Source organism: Heloderma suspectum, chromosome 7 (genome assembly GCF_057233095.1).
Source record: "Heloderma suspectum isolate Gila_16-S chromosome 7, 16-S_ref, whole genome shotgun sequence".
Classification (NCBI taxonomy): Eukaryota; Metazoa; Chordata; class Lepidosauria; order Squamata; family Helodermatidae; genus Heloderma; species Heloderma suspectum.
In genome coordinates, this window is record NC_139464.1 from 112,793,176 (window position 1) to 112,808,575 (window position 15,400).

General features: G+C 43.3%; 1 protein-coding gene across 2 annotated transcripts in view; it reads left to right on the forward strand.

The window, feature by feature from the left end:
- Window positions 1-9,844, forward strand: part of CAMK1D (calcium/calmodulin dependent protein kinase ID) — a 300,742-nt gene extending 290,898 nt beyond the window's left edge. Inside the window, exons 10-11 of one of the 2 annotated variants that reach the window (XM_084811563.1) lie at window positions 804-942; window positions 4,997-9,844. In XM_084811563.1, coding sequence (XP_084667689.1) covers window positions 804-942; window positions 4,997-5,115 — 258 coding nt within the window. In that variant the 3' untranslated portion in view covers window positions 5,116-9,844. The remainder of the gene's footprint in view (window positions 1-803; window positions 943-4,996) is intronic. The other variant, XM_084811564.1, reaches the window with a different exon arrangement.
- The last annotated feature ends 5,556 nt before the right edge of the window (window positions 9,845-15,400 follow it).

Below are 15,400 nucleotides of genomic sequence, written 5' to 3' on the forward strand. Positions count from 1 at the left end.
TTAAGTCCTGATGAAATCAGTGTCACTTAAGTCGATTTGACTTAATATATCCCATTGATTTTCATGGAACTTTAGCATAATTAACCGCCTTTGTAGTAGAGAGAACTATGAACTAGTTTCTGGTACTTAATGAATTTTTATCAAAAATTTAGGTTGCACATGCCATCTCTAGCTACTTCCAGATAGGAGGTCGTCTCCTGTGGTAGACAGCAATGTACTGATACTTACCATCTATCCTTGTTCCTACGTTAGTTAGCCTTGCTGGGGATGGGGATTGTGCCTTGAATGCTGTAGAAGATGACCACTACATCTAGGGATGGAGGGGGGAAGGGGAAAAAAGCCTTTTTTTCGGGGGCATGGGAGATATTAACGGACACTTTCAAAATGGTATGTGGGGATGAGCAGAGTTGTGATGATTTTTTGACCTCCTGTCGTATGCCCAAGCAGCATCCAATTGCAGTTGGCACTGTACAAGCTGCCTTATGTGGATACTGGATGCCACAGCTTTGCATGCATGTCCTTAAACCCTCAATCAGCATTTTAGCACTTGGGCGTGAAACTTCTGCCAGTTTTAATGTACATATTATTTGTTATTTCCAAGTAATACTGAAGGAAGTAATATATTTTGAAAGGAAAACAGACAACCCAAAATGACTTGGTAGGACAAATCATCAAATTCACCAGATCTGATGAAAGAGTTCATTTCAGTTGATCCCTAGGATGCTACCTGTTCTCTTTCCTCAAACGTCAGAAGTTATGTCAATACCCAGCAGCCGTTTATTTATTTTTTTGTTCTTTTCCAGCAAGCTTTTAATGCCACAGCAGTTGTGAGACACATGAGAAAGTTACATCTTGGCAGCAGTTTGGACAGTTCCAATGTAAGCGTGTCAAGCCCCCTCAGTCTGTCCAACCCACGACCTGACGGAACAGCCAGGAAAGATTGTGAGTACATGACAGCCAAGAGGCCTGGCTGTCAGATCTTAGACTGGGTGTCAGGGGTCCTTTGTAGGCCATCCTCTGCTGATTGTCTTCTGCTATGGTTGACCTCCTTGTCAGCAACAGTCAGCCTAGGTTAAAACTCCTCTCCATCCGGTCTTTCTTTTGTCAGTTCTTGCTACTCGCACTTGCTGGGACAACTTGATAGGATACCTTTGCTCTGAGCCTTATGCAGCATGGTCTCTTTCAGGAAATGCTCGAGCTAGTAAGAATGTAGGTAAGCAGTCAGTGAAGTCCTCCTTTCCAGAGTGGATAGAGCTATTGAGAACTTCAGTGGAATATCAATATAAATGAATGAATGAATGAATGAATGACATTTATTTGGAGTTATTGTGGACTCCAATTGTTTTAAATTAAAAGGATTAGGCAATTTCATGGTGGACAGAGCTGTCGGAGGCTATTAGCCGTGATGGGTGAACCGAACCTAAAGACGGAAGGGGCCCCCGTGTGAGTGGAGAACAACACACGTGCACCTGTGATGCCTTTTGGAGTGTGGCTTGGGCTGGCTGCCTCCCTCAGCCTGCTCACCTGGCCAGGGGCATTCCCCAGTGGTGCTGTCTATGACACATTGGGAGATGATCACTAAGACAGCCAGCAGCACACAGCAACAAGCAAGCATCGCCACTCTCGGGGCCCCGGCCCCAGAGAACGGAAGTGGTTGAGGGGTTCAGGAAGAACAGCTATGGGTGGGATGGGAAGGAGGTTGCACAGCTGTCCAGCATCCACTGCCTATGAAAGCTGCCTCACTCTGCCTAATGGTAGGGCTGGCCCTGAAACTTCAGTGGTTTAACTGCATGGGAACATAGGCAGCTCCCCTATACTGTCAGGATATTTGCACATCTAGCCCAGTATGGTCCACTCTGAGCAGCCCTTCAGGGTTTGAGGCAGAGGTCCTTTTAACTGGAGGTGCCAGCAAAGGAACCTGGTATCTTTTGCATCCAAAGCATGTGCTCTGCCACTGAGTGATGGTCCCTTCCCACATAACATTTTTAAAGTATTACATTTTTTGGACTCTGTTTCCTAGAACATAAGGATCTTGCCCAGTGCCAAATCGTCTTGCTCACGAAAGCACAACATGTCTCCCAGGTGGTCCTTTTGGACCACACAGCTGTCACTTTATCTGAAGGATGGGAGGCCTCCAAGCTGCAAGTGCAACTTCCTCTCTAGAGCCCAAACATTCACACACTGGTATATTGTCAACAGTTTCATCCTGTAGGGAGGTCATGTCAGAAATACCTGAAGATTTATTCCCACTTGGAATCCAGCATCTGAGCACAACCCCAGGAGAGAATCTCACTCCTCACGATTACTGGAAGGAGAGGGAGGTCTTTTCCCCCTCCTCTTGAACAATTACACATGCTGAAAGGAGAGCAATAATACTCTTTGGCAAAGGAGACAGTAGGGAAGATTGAGGCAAGAAGCAAACTTTATGTCAGATGTTTGCCAGTGCCCAGATATACTAATAGAGTTTGACAACATGAGGTTGTAGAGCAATTGATTAACTAGACTGGTACACTAAGAATCTCTTTGGGCTATTGTAATCTAACGCATAACTGTTCAATTGAGAACTTCAAAGACTTCTAAAGCCTTTCATACTATAACCTTGGGAGCTATTTTTGCTATTTGTTCATTATGAGTGACTATTGGCAAATCACTTTTTAGAAAAAGCAAATTAAAAATATTTGCAAAGGAATATTGTAAGGAGGAGTTGGTTTGGGGGATGGTTAAGTTTTCTTCTCCAAGTTTGCTGCTACTCAGCAGCCTAAGCTGTGTTCCAGCTTATCCGGGTTTCTCATTGAGAAGATAAAGAACCAGCTTCCCTGAGAGAGAGTTTGATCCCCCACTGTTGATATGCCCTTGACATGGGCAGCTGCAAAAAGACACTGCATGTATTTTAGACATGTCCAAGAGATCGTAAGTGGTTAAGAGATGGTTAAGTTTGCCCTGTGATCCTGTACACACTTAACCTGGGAGTAAGTGCAATTGAACTCAAAGGGGCTTACTTTTGAGTAAATATGCATAGGATTACACTGCTCGTGTAGACTCCTCTGGCCACTTCTGTGCAGTTCCAAATCCATTCTGTTAAACTTTTTCCAGTACATCTGAACATTTAAGCCAGTCTTCCAAATGTCTTGAACTATCATTGGAAAGTGTGTTGCACCAAAACATGATGAGTCATGAGCTGGACCCATGGTGCCACATTCACAAGATCCAACATTGTGAATCCATATGCTAATTTAGTGTTTAAAGTATGGGTATCACCAGAAACTTGACTGGGTCATTTGGCTAGCATAGCTCAAATATTACTTTGGAAGGGCTACTCTCATGGAGACGGGGAATGCTCAGCGTGTTGCAAGTTTATGCCTATCCCCCGGTAGCTCCCCTGCTCCTAGCTGAGCACTGCTGTGTTAGAGTCAGAAGTACAGAAGGTAAGAATTGGCCGTGGGACGTGTACTATGTAGACTGCACACCTATACGTCAGACCTGCAGCTAAATGACATTGTGAGGTGAATGACCGAAGCAGGTTGAAGCCCTGGGAAGGCACAGACTGTAGGATTAGGATATGCTGTATGCACACATCATACCCCCAAAGTAACCACTGTACGGGACTGTCCTTGGACACTTTGATCTGAGCCCCCATACTACCCTATCCCAATTCAGCTGTGGAAAATAATGCAAGACTTTAGTGGCTTGTATGTAGAAGCTTCTCATTTCACAGTTCAGCAGGCAATGCACTTGAGCCATGACAAATATTTGCATCGTGAATCCAGTTACAAAAGATTTTTTAAAATCTTTGTATGATAAAAGGTGAGATCAAAGTCTCTCCTGAGAGAATTGCAGCGCTGGCCTCACGCAAGAGAACAGGCTGTTTTATGCACTAATTGGCTCTGTTCGTTTTGTGAGGAATGCACACATTCCCCCTGATCTCTGCAGGGAAGCTGGTTGTAGCACAGGTGGAGAGAACATCCCCGCTGAAGCCACAGCTGTGGGGAGGATGCGCAAGACCTGTGGCCTGTCATTCCGATTGCTTTTCTCATTCACTTTAGAGATGGTGCTCCTGAGGAATGGCTGGCCAGAAACCAAACTCCTTTCTAGCTCTGCAGGATGATTGGAGTGTTGCTATTATTATAATAACAATTCATAATCACATTTTTATTCCACGCTTCCTCCAAGGAGCTCAGGGTAACATACATAGAGTGATCCCATTTTAAGCTTACAGTGACTCTGGCAGGTAGAATAGACTGAAATATGGCTGAGGGCACAATTTAACTGGATGATGCATAAGGATCCGCCATCAAAAATGGCAGCCCTGCATCAAGTTCCTCTCTGCCCACCTGTAACATCTAGCATACGTTATCCAACATTCTGACATCATTTGTGCTGTGCGTTCCCCATCCCTAATCCACCTCTTTGGCTGGTGGGAACACAGAAATCCACAGGGAATGACTTCAGAACATAAGAGACATTGCAGACGGGGTTGGGGTGACCTTAACACAGGACTACCGTTTTTGGCAGTAGCCCCGTGTTCGTTATAAAGCAAGGTCAGAAGGTCAGGCCTGGGGGCCAACTCCGGCCCTCTGGGTTTCCCTAGATGTCCACTACCCCTTCTGCTGGCCCGGCCGCTTATTGTTTGGTGGTTTCCCAGCTTTCTTGCAGCTTTCCCCCCATTCTGAAAGGTCGAAATCCCTCACCCCTAAGGGTTAGTTACTGGCAGCAACAGCTTTAAGCTAAACTATCCTGGTGTTTTTGGTGTTTTGGCCCCAGCCCTTTTGCCTTCAGCCCCCCTTACCACTGGAGTACGGCATCCAAGAGCTTCTCCAACATGGAATTCAGCTCTGGGCTGAAAGAAGTTCAACACCCCTGTCATAAAGTTCAGTTCTTCCCTGAGTGCAGGTCTCCCTGGACCAAGCCCTACACTCTAACCACTATACCACACTGGCTTTATGTTTGCTCATAACATAATAACTGGGGGCTTCTGTGTTGTTGTTTTTCCTTTCAGGCATATCCCCATCCACTCTCTGTAGTTTTGCATCGTCAGCTTCATCGGGCGTTTCGGCTGTTGGAGAGAGGAGACCAAGGCAGACCACAGTAACAACTGTGCACGCAGGGACCAAGTGATCCAGGCGCTCCCTCCCCCCCCTCCCGCTCCTCAGGAAGAGGTCAGAGATGGGGGAAATTGCCCAGGTGGGCCAGGAGGCAGGCAGGCAAACCTTCTTCCGGGTGATTTCATCCTGCATTGCAAACTCGGCGAAGGACTAGAAGAAAAGAAGGATTTTTTTTAATGGCCATATTTTATACTGCAATTCTGAAATGTTGTGTTTATCATAAACTGCGATGACTCTGGGAGAGTGGGGAGGGAGAGAGCTGGGGAACAGACCTAACAGTATCTGGTACTGGGCCAGTGAATCTAGGAATGTTCTAACTAATGGACACTCACGTTAGTTCCTCAGTGATTTACTCTGTTCTCAGTGTAGGTAACAGTACATGCTTTTTTCATTAACTAAAGGTTTCAACTGGATTATTTAAATAGAGGTAATTCCCAAGCATTACTATTTTTTGTTTTCTTTTTCTCCATATTTCCAGCTGTGTTGGTTTTGTTCAGGGGTAGTAGAACATATATAGAATTTCGCATTAACCTTTCAAACCAAGAGGGTTTCAAAGGAATATTATATAGAATTTTCCTTAGTTTCTAACATTGGATTGCAAGCTTGTCTGGATCTTGCAGCGATGGTGAAAACTAACTGCTTTCCTCCACCTCCTTTTGGGAAAATGGGAATGGAAATGAGGGTTGGTTCCCTTCCAATTACATGGAAATTTACTCGTCAGTGGTCTGATTCTGAGTTGGCATTATGAACCTGCAGCCTCCTTCGAGTATGGCCGGGAGGGCATGGGGGACAATTACGCATTGTGGACTGGGACAAAAGGGAAGCCATGGCTGATTCTTCCTGCTGAACTCTGACAATCACACAGGAGCTTCATTCCAGCTGTTCCTGTTGCATCCTTAGTCCTACCTTAAAGCCTTTCTCTCTGCATCAGTAGATCTGTCCACATCATCTTTCTTTTAGGGAGTTCAGCAAGGGAATACAAACAAAATAACTGTGGGCATGTGATCGTCACATGACAGTCCACATGAATGTATGTATTTGATTCCCTATACCCATGTATGCATATGGATGAAGCAGACACCAGGGAGGTAAACAAGGCCCATTTGAGAAGCTGGATAAGCTGGAGATGTCTTGTGCTGCTCACTTTGATCAAATATCAGATTCATGTGACCATACTGACCTGATGATGCCACCACAAGTTGACTTTTGTAGTGCAGAGACTGATCTTGTGAATGCCCTACCATTCTTTGACGTGTGTGCCAGAGATTTTGGCTCAATGCCTCCTGGAAAATTTTAGCTAGGAGGTGGTGAGCTACAAGTCATAGTGTGTGCTGGAGTATACACAAGACTGGTAATTGCAAAGGAATCATCAGGTTGGATCCATACTATCCGAGTAGACCCATGACTGACATAAGTCCTGTTGATTTCAATGGGTCTACTCTTAAGTCTGACTAAGTTTGGATCCAACCCAGTAAGTGGTGGCTTTACCATGGCACAATGGTTGTGTGACTTAGACCTCATTGCTGTGTAACTTATCACAAGTCAGGCTAGCCAAAGCATTTAAAAAGGCTTCTGATCAGGAAGTGCCTCCATTAACGCATCATAGCTAGGCAATAGCACTGAGCATCGGCACTCCTCATTGAACGTGTTGGTGTCTGTACTTTTTGAAAAAATGCACTGCGTCTTGCAAGTGGCTTACAAACTGAGCACTTCTTTGGACAAATCTAGAGAAGCAGCAAGAGTGGAGGTGTGAATGGCTTGTGTTTCCTCTCCCCGTGATTTCAGGCCTCGTCCAAAGAAAGAGTGACAGGCCTATTCTCTCTAAGACGGTGCTTAGGCACATATATTCTGTCCCTGCATCGAGAATGCTCAGCTCCTTCCTCTGGATGAAAACCAGGAGCAGAAACACAAAATCATTTCTTCTCCTTCTCTCTCCACTTTTCTCAAGTGCCCAAAGCCACTTTTAAAAACTCAGTGCGCCAAAGTATCTGGCATGGCCTTTGAAAGTTCTCCTTTTTTAAACCTCAGCAGTTATCAACTTAGATAGCAGCACGCGGTAAACCTGTGAAAGGAAGGGCTGCCTAAGTACATGGGGCTGTTTTTAATGCTTTACTGCACCAAGGGCTGTGGCGTGTGACTCTAGGCGTGAGGAAAGGGCTGGGCTAAGTGAGCCAAAGTGGTCACAGGCACACAGGATGAGCCATGGTGGGCAGTCAGTGGCCCCAGCTGGTCACGATAAGAAAGCTCTCTTTCCTGTTTAAAAATTCCCAGCAGAGCCATTTCCCCATGAATATGTTCTGAGTGCAGCCATCTAATCTGCTAGAGACAAACAGGGCCACTTACTTATCTATGGGATGTGCTTACGACATGCTTGTATGTCAAAAGGTTTCAGACTTTAAACAGCGTACCAACTTCAGGATGGATTAGGCCTCCTCAGATAAATGTATCTCGTTTCTACATAATGTACCGAGTCATGCTCCTCTGATGGCCCTGTTGCTACATATATCCATGTCAAGTCTAGTTCACTGGCATGGCAGATGCTCTGAATGCATAAAGTTTCAGGTTCGGTGTTGGCATCTGGTTAGCATTCCCCAATCTTTTCGGCTCAGTGGACACATTTGGAATTTTGTCAGGGTGTTGTGGGCACCTTCACAAATTGTCTGCCACTGCAGGGGAGGCTGGCTGGCTTATTCATAAAATGGCTGCCATGGTGGGCATGGCTGATCACAAAACACTCGTTACCCAGAAGGGATAGTGGTGAGATGAAAAGAAAAGCAACTTGCCTAAGAACCTAAGTACAAGGCAGAGGTGAGAGGTTTGAGATCTAAAACATAAAACCACTCTTTTGAATCTAAATAAAGATGGTGCTGGAGGGCAGCACTTCCCTTTGCAGCACGGCACCCTCCCAATTAAAAAAAATCAATACATTATTTTTAAAAATAAAATAACAATCAGGAGGGACAGGGAGCTTGGAGGCCACCACGATGGAGACCCCAGGGTTAAAAATAAAATAACAATCAGGAGGGACAGGGAGCTTGGAGGCCACCACGATGGAGACCCCAGGGTTACATGATCTCTCAGATAGCAGGTTTGGATAAGACTTTTGTCTGAAGCCTTTGAACAGCTGCTACCAGTTGGCATAGAGATAATTTCTCGGCTAAATGGGTCAGTGGTCTGGCTTGATATAAAACAACTTCATATGGCATATACCAGTTTGGTCTTTCTCGGGCAGAGCAGCAAGAATTATCTTGCAGCTCAGACCAATAGTCCATCTAATTCAGTATGTCGTTTCCATCAGCAGCCAGCCAAGTGGCTCTGTGCGCTCCAGAGCTGGACATAATGACGATGACCTTCCTCTTTTCTTTGTCCCCAATATCTGGTACTTAGAGGTACATTGCACCTCCTGAACTGGGGAAGTCCATTAAACACTTCCGAATGCAGACAACAGCAAAGAACCATGCTGTAAAAAGCACCAATGTGTCATGTCATTTGCGCCTCCATAAAGATATTACCCATGAGGAGTCTCAGTACTGGCCTGTTCATGATTTGCACTGAGGCTTGGAGCCATTACTGAACCAGTTTCCTCCAGAAACTTTCAGCAGCCACCATATTATATTCTACCTTAAACAGAAATTTGATCTCCAGTGACTTAACAGGAGTTTCCTAAGATGCACAAATGTACATCTGACTTTTCCATTGTGGTTACTTAATACACAAGATATATCACTTTGTAAATCTGGCAACAGGTAACACCAGCTGGCAGGCAGCATGTTGGGAAACTGTGGTTCTTGCTGGAGCCCCTTTTACACCGTTCTGCCAAGGAGCAGGGTTGGGATTTAGGGAGAGTGAGCAACTGAAAAGTACAATAACATCCCATTAAGCTGCCTTGACTCCATAAAACAGCCCTACTATAACTGTAGGATTATTCTATAAACTAGATACATCTCAGCTAAATAAATACAGTAGTACCCCCGCCCATTGTCGCAGTCCGTACCACCTAAAATTTATGTAATGGATTTAGAGCTGAAACAGAGGAGCAAAAGCCTCATGTGATGTATCCATTGCAGGGTGATAGGAGAGCGAATCTTTGAAAGCTCTGCCACATGACAGAGCGATGTGTTCCCTGCAGATACACGATGTCAGGAAGAACGTTCTAGACTAGTGTTTGGGGCAGGACAAGGCTATAAATGGGAATAAACAAATATTGATATTCCTTCCTCCATAATACATCTAGATCAACCTTCCCTACCTGGTGCCCTCCAGATGCGTTGAGACTACAACTTCCATCATCCCAAGCTAGCATGGCCATTTTAAGTCCAAGACATCTGGACAGCACCAGGTTGGAGAAGCTGATCTAAATCAACCTCCAAAATCTTCACTGTAGTGCCACAAGCAGAAGAGAAAACATGAAGAAAGTTCTCCATGCTAGAAATTCCTGGCTGATTCAAAAGACAGATTAGTCAAATCCTCCAGATGGTGTAAGCAAGTGAACCAATATCAGGGTACAATTCAGCCAAAATTAAGCACTACTGAAGCCCATTGGTGTCAATGGGAAAGTTGTGTGCACACTTAAGTCCCTCCCATTGAAATCAATGGAACAGAAAAGCGCTTAACTTTGGCCGGGTTATATCCTATGCCAGGAACTAAATCCAGTGATGATGATTTAAATTTATGTGTAGCCTCCCACCACAAAAAGTCTCAAAGCAACTTACACACACAATACAGAATTCCATGATTAATATAACAAGAAAAAAAAATCAATATAAACCATAATCAGCACAATAATGCAATTAAAATAAATATCATAAAAACATAATCTCCAATACAGTATGAAAAGTGTTCATCCACAAATACACAGCCTAGAATGTTCATCCCAAATGCAGTCCACAGCAATCGGGCCATAACTAAGGTCCAAACGCCTGGGGAAATAAGTACATCTTTACGTGGCACTGAAAAGATGACAAGTGTCCGTGCCAGATGAGCTTCCTTGGGGACAGTGTTATAGTGTTTCTCTTTTCTCTAGCCCCTTTACTGCTTCTCATTTTCCTGTATCCCAAGACAAGTAGAATGCACATGTTGTTTCCTTTTTCTTTCTTTTTTGTCTGATAAGAATTTCTCTTATACTTTAAAACCCAATGGCAGCTGACTGATCTGTTTAATAGTTCCTTTTAACTGGAAAGAAATTTCATTGTCCTTGTTTTCCTTAGGACAAGGGTTATTTTATTAAGGCTAATTCTTTATACAACAGATATATTCATGGTCTAAATAGTAGCAGTTCTAAGTTTCAGGATCCAGTAAGCCAGAATATATGCATTTCCTTTGTTTTATCTTAGGATGCATGTAGATGTAACATTCACTGATGTTATTCTTCTATTCCCCCAGTTGATTTGATTTTTATTTTGGAAAAAAATGTTATAAAGTTTTCTGGAAGTGGGCAGAGAAAAAGAGTAAGCATGTTACATTACAGCAAACATATATTTATCTGTGGAACCATTATTCCTTTGGTTTGAGGGGTTATTTTATTTCATAAGAGATGGTGGAAAACAGGCGTGTGAGCCCCAAATGTTGGGGGGGGGTCACTGCTGGACTAACAATGACACCGAAACATCCAATAAATGCATGAAACTGCACTGCATGTTTTTAATCGTATGCTGTTTCTACACTTATCTTCCTGAGCTTTGCCTTTGCGTTAAACACATTCCAAAGTCCTAGGTTTCTTCTATGTCCTAAGTTTGATTTTGTAAAGACTATCCAGTTCCATCCAATCCATCACTTACTCCAGCTAAATGCAAAAGCTGATGTTTTGTGCACAAAGTATGGCAATGGCTAGTTAAGAATGCGATCTCTTCCACTGTGGTTTCTAAAAGAACGTCAGCGATCTAGAGTGGCTCCTATCTATGCATTGGTCCATTGTGCCTGCAGAGAAGAGAGAAGGCAAGGAGGATCCATCCAATTTACTTTTGAAACAAGCAGCAGCAGCAGATCTTATTCCTTGTGGTCAGGAAGCCTGGTGTTCTGACAAACAGCCCAATCTTAAGACTTGCAGAATCAGTGAAGAAGTGCTAAGGTTGAAGAGGAAAAAGAGGTACACCAACTCAATCCATCACTCTAGCTTTCCAAGCGCAGATTCTCTGCCACAAAGTGTTAGCTTAGTATCAAGGTGTTAGTCTCTTATCTGAGCTGCGGTCCCTTGATTAGAAAATCAGTAAAGGTGAAAACAAGCTAGCCAAAAGACAGTTTGTCTGCCATTACCACTCATCCCTTGCAATGCTCAGAAAAGAGTTGGGAGCGTTCAAGGGATTGGATTCAGATTTAGTCATACTTAGAATGAACCTATTGAAATAAAAGGGACTTAAGTTAGTCACGACTAAACTAGGTCCCATTGATTTCAATGTCTACTCTTAAGTATGACTAAATCTGGATCCAACCCAATGGTTCTCCCTCAGTTCAGAGTGATACCTAGGCTCACCTGGCCAGGCCCTACATCTGCTCTCTAGTATGTACTCTGGAATCCTCTGCAAAAATTGTGCAGAGTTAAATTCCACAGCCAATGCACAGAGGTTTCTCAGCAGACTAACAGACATGGAAGATGTATCCTCAGGGCAGGAAGTTTGAAAACCACTACTCAAAACTGGACTGTAGATCCAAGCCATTCACATTTTTAATCCTTTCCCAGGGAACAGCTGGCCTTCAGTGTTGGCTCTTATCTAGCACAATGTCCTGTATTTGTGGAACCAAGCTGGTGTAAGAATTTGCACACATGGAATAGTTATGGACAGCAAAACAAAGGGCAGGGGTGCTTTGCATAGCATCGAAGATCAGAAAATGTGTTTTTAATTAACCAATTACTGTTGCACTCCACGAGGTCCTTCCCACGTTTGTCAACAAAAGGCTCTCCACGTTATTTCCCAGCGACAAGAGAGAATAACAACTTGTCGCCTTGATTGGAAGTCTCCTTACATCATTTCTCTCTTGTTTTTCTCCTTTTTTTCTGAGACAGGAAGCGGGTTGGAACTTTGGAAATGAGGACTTTGTGGCAATCTGTGATCATTGAGAGTATCATTCACATTAACTCTTTGCTGTTCTGTCTTCAGACCCAATAGGAGGGATGTCATTGAAAATCATATAAAGGGTTGAATTGCTCCTTAGGTCTGTACTTCAGACAGTGCAACCGCAACCAAGGTTGCAGCCACACACCACCCTGGTATCATCTTCCACTCACATGGTTAGGGTGGCTATTGTGGTTTTCTGTTACTTGGCAACATGCATCTTATTGAGGCAGGCCTTACCAGCACGGTATGTAAAGAATCCATCCTCACCAGTTGGATGGAAAATATACATGTTACCTAGAGCAAGATGGGAGCAACACTGAGAGGTGGCAGAAACCATCCCACTCCACGTAATGTGAACACTGGGTCCTCCCATTTCAAGGTGAGCAGCTTGCCAAGCTCTTTTTTAGGGTTTTAAAACAAGAGGACTTCCCTACTTTAATATGGGCTTCAGATTTCTTTGGAGAATAAATAGTGAAGAAAGCTAGGACTGTGGATCCACTTGACAGATCCACCAAAAAATACCGTAATCCACTTCATGTGCTTTGAATTCTCAATGGGTTGAATTCTAAGGGTTGAATCAGTTATCCAGATTTGGGGCAAATCTGTGCTACAGCAAGGTCATTCATGTGGGCTTCCACCCATACAGTGACGTCTCCCTCTCGTCCCACTGCACCCCAATCCCCAAGTCTCCCAACCTTCTGGAGCAGATTTTGGGATTGCATGGTGCACTGTAGGGGGAGAGCAAGTCTGTTCCTCCAAATGTGTCCATTGCACTGGCAGATGGACACCACTGGATTTCACCCTATATGCTAATCTTATTTCTTTCTTTAATACCCACGTTTCTTTGCTTTGGAGTCATAATGTTTAAAGTGGGAGACAGAAAAAGGAAGTGTGATGGTTTTCTTTCCAATTTAAATAACTCGATTGTATTTGTAGAAGAGAAAGGGGATCGTTTAAGACTATCCACCTGGTTCAAGCACTGCCTAAGATAGTTCAACAGATTTTAAAGTGGTGTAAATTTCCAATATAGACATGCCCAAGGGTTGATTTCTCGTGACAACTCTGCACATGGCTGGCGGCTTTGATTTTCCATTCTGGATTGCAGTGACAGTTACGCAAAATGTTCCTGATTATTTTTGCCTTTCCAAATACCAACATCATATATTCAAAACATTTGTCAGCTAAGCAAGTATGGGATTTTCACACTGATATGTTTTTTGTAATTTTCAAGTATTACATTTCATTGTTGTGAATGAAACATCCACCATTGACTTAATTATACATTGTTCCCAGTCCAAACATATGCAGGCTTCTAGGGTTTAGGCAGGGTGTCGCCCTGTTGCTTGTCTGCAACTTATCTGCAACTGCACATACACAACTCTTGCTTTAGGAGCAAAAAGTCATTAATATTCAATTACAGCATCCCTAGCTTGCATCACTGAGAAGCTGCTAGAACTGTTTCTTATAAGCACAAACTGCAAGCTTATAACCACAGACGTTTTAAATGTGGGCTAAGTGGCAACCTGTCAAAACCTATTTATTCATTAGACCTTTTTTAGCTGATGCTTTCAAAGTGATGCACGGTTTTTAAAGAAGTTTAAATTACATAAAAACAAGGTAAAATAACAAAGTTCAAATAAAAATCGCAGTCCATATGCAAAATCAGACAATCAATCAAAACAGCAGAGACCCAGAAATAAAAAGTTATCTCCCAAAGGCATAATGAAAAGAGGTATGTTTTTGCTTGTCTGCAGATCATCATATGAGAGGTAGTGAACAGCCCACAGAACGGCATCCCAGTGCTCTGGAGTGGCAACTGAGAAGGCCAATCTGGCCTCTGAATAAGTTGAAACTTGAAGTGGGGCTTTCTTGGCTGATCCTAAATTTGGCGGGGGGGGGGGGCGCTCCTATGAAAGCAGGTGGTTTGTGCTTGTGACAAATGATTCAGACAACAGAAGCCACCACATGTATAGTGCAATCCAGTCTGGAAAAAAAACGCTGCCATCCACACATAAAGAGTTGGTCACCTACATTGACCTTAAACCAGCTGAAGTAGACTTTTAATGCTGGATGGAAGCCTTATGGGAAATTCCTGTTGCTGATGGCTGTCATTGCATTGGCACAGTCTCCCAAACTGTTGTGCAGTTCGATGCTTGTGTTGCTGGCAAATAATGTGAATGCTTTGGACTGGAGGTCATTCAGTCAGCCCTTAAAAGAGATCAATGAGATTAGGTTGTAGCATTTCTTCCTTCGGAACCCTCCCCTATAGCTCTTACAACACACACTCAAGTAATTTTTGCAGGACATGACAAAGAATATTAGTTGGCACATGCCAGCCAAAGTGAACCACTTTCAATCTCCCTTGATTTCAATGGGAGAAATGTAAGAATGTAATATTATTTGTTTCATTACAAATATCTCCCACCTTTTTCCTCCTGCAAGGAACCCCATTGAAATTGATGCTGGATCATGTCCAATTAGTGCTGGATCATGCCCAGTATCTGTATTTCGGGGGCCAAAGTCTAACAAAGTGAAGTACCCTTGTCCACTGCTTTAAGTGAACCTTCAGCACAATCCTATGCATGTTTACTCAGAGGTAAGTCCCATTAAATTCAATGGGATTTATTCCCAGGCAAGTGCGTATAGGTTTGCTGGCTTGAGCTTGGTGGACTCTGCTGGATAGTGGCCATTTTCCCCTGATACAACAGGAGAGATCCAAGTATGGAAGCTGCCTTCTGTGCATGTTGCAGATGCAAATGAAGATGTACACTCCCATTCCCATTTCAGTGGACATCCGAGACCCACTCAGGTGGCTGGGTGTTTCTTCGGATGCACATTTCCATCCATAGCCACCCATTGTTATGCGTGACCGATTGCTTGTGACTGGAGCTGGTTTGCAAATACGTTTTCTAACTGGGAATCAGTACATATTTATTCATTTGAGATTTTTAAAAGCTCAGTTTACTCAAAAAAAAAAAAACCTGGAATGATTCTTAAAATAGCACCTGCTGCAAAACATCTCTTTATTATTATTTTCAATCTTTTTAAAAACAAAGATGCAAGCATGTTTTATAAAAGAAAATTAAAAGAAAAAAGCATACAAATTTAATCCAGGAATGTCAGTGTGCCTAATATTATAAGTCTTGTGATTGGTTCAATTTCATAACACCATCCTTGTTTCAGGAGAAGGAAAACTGTGTATTTACTCAATGCATGTAACAAGACATTGCAAAATGTTTAACCTGC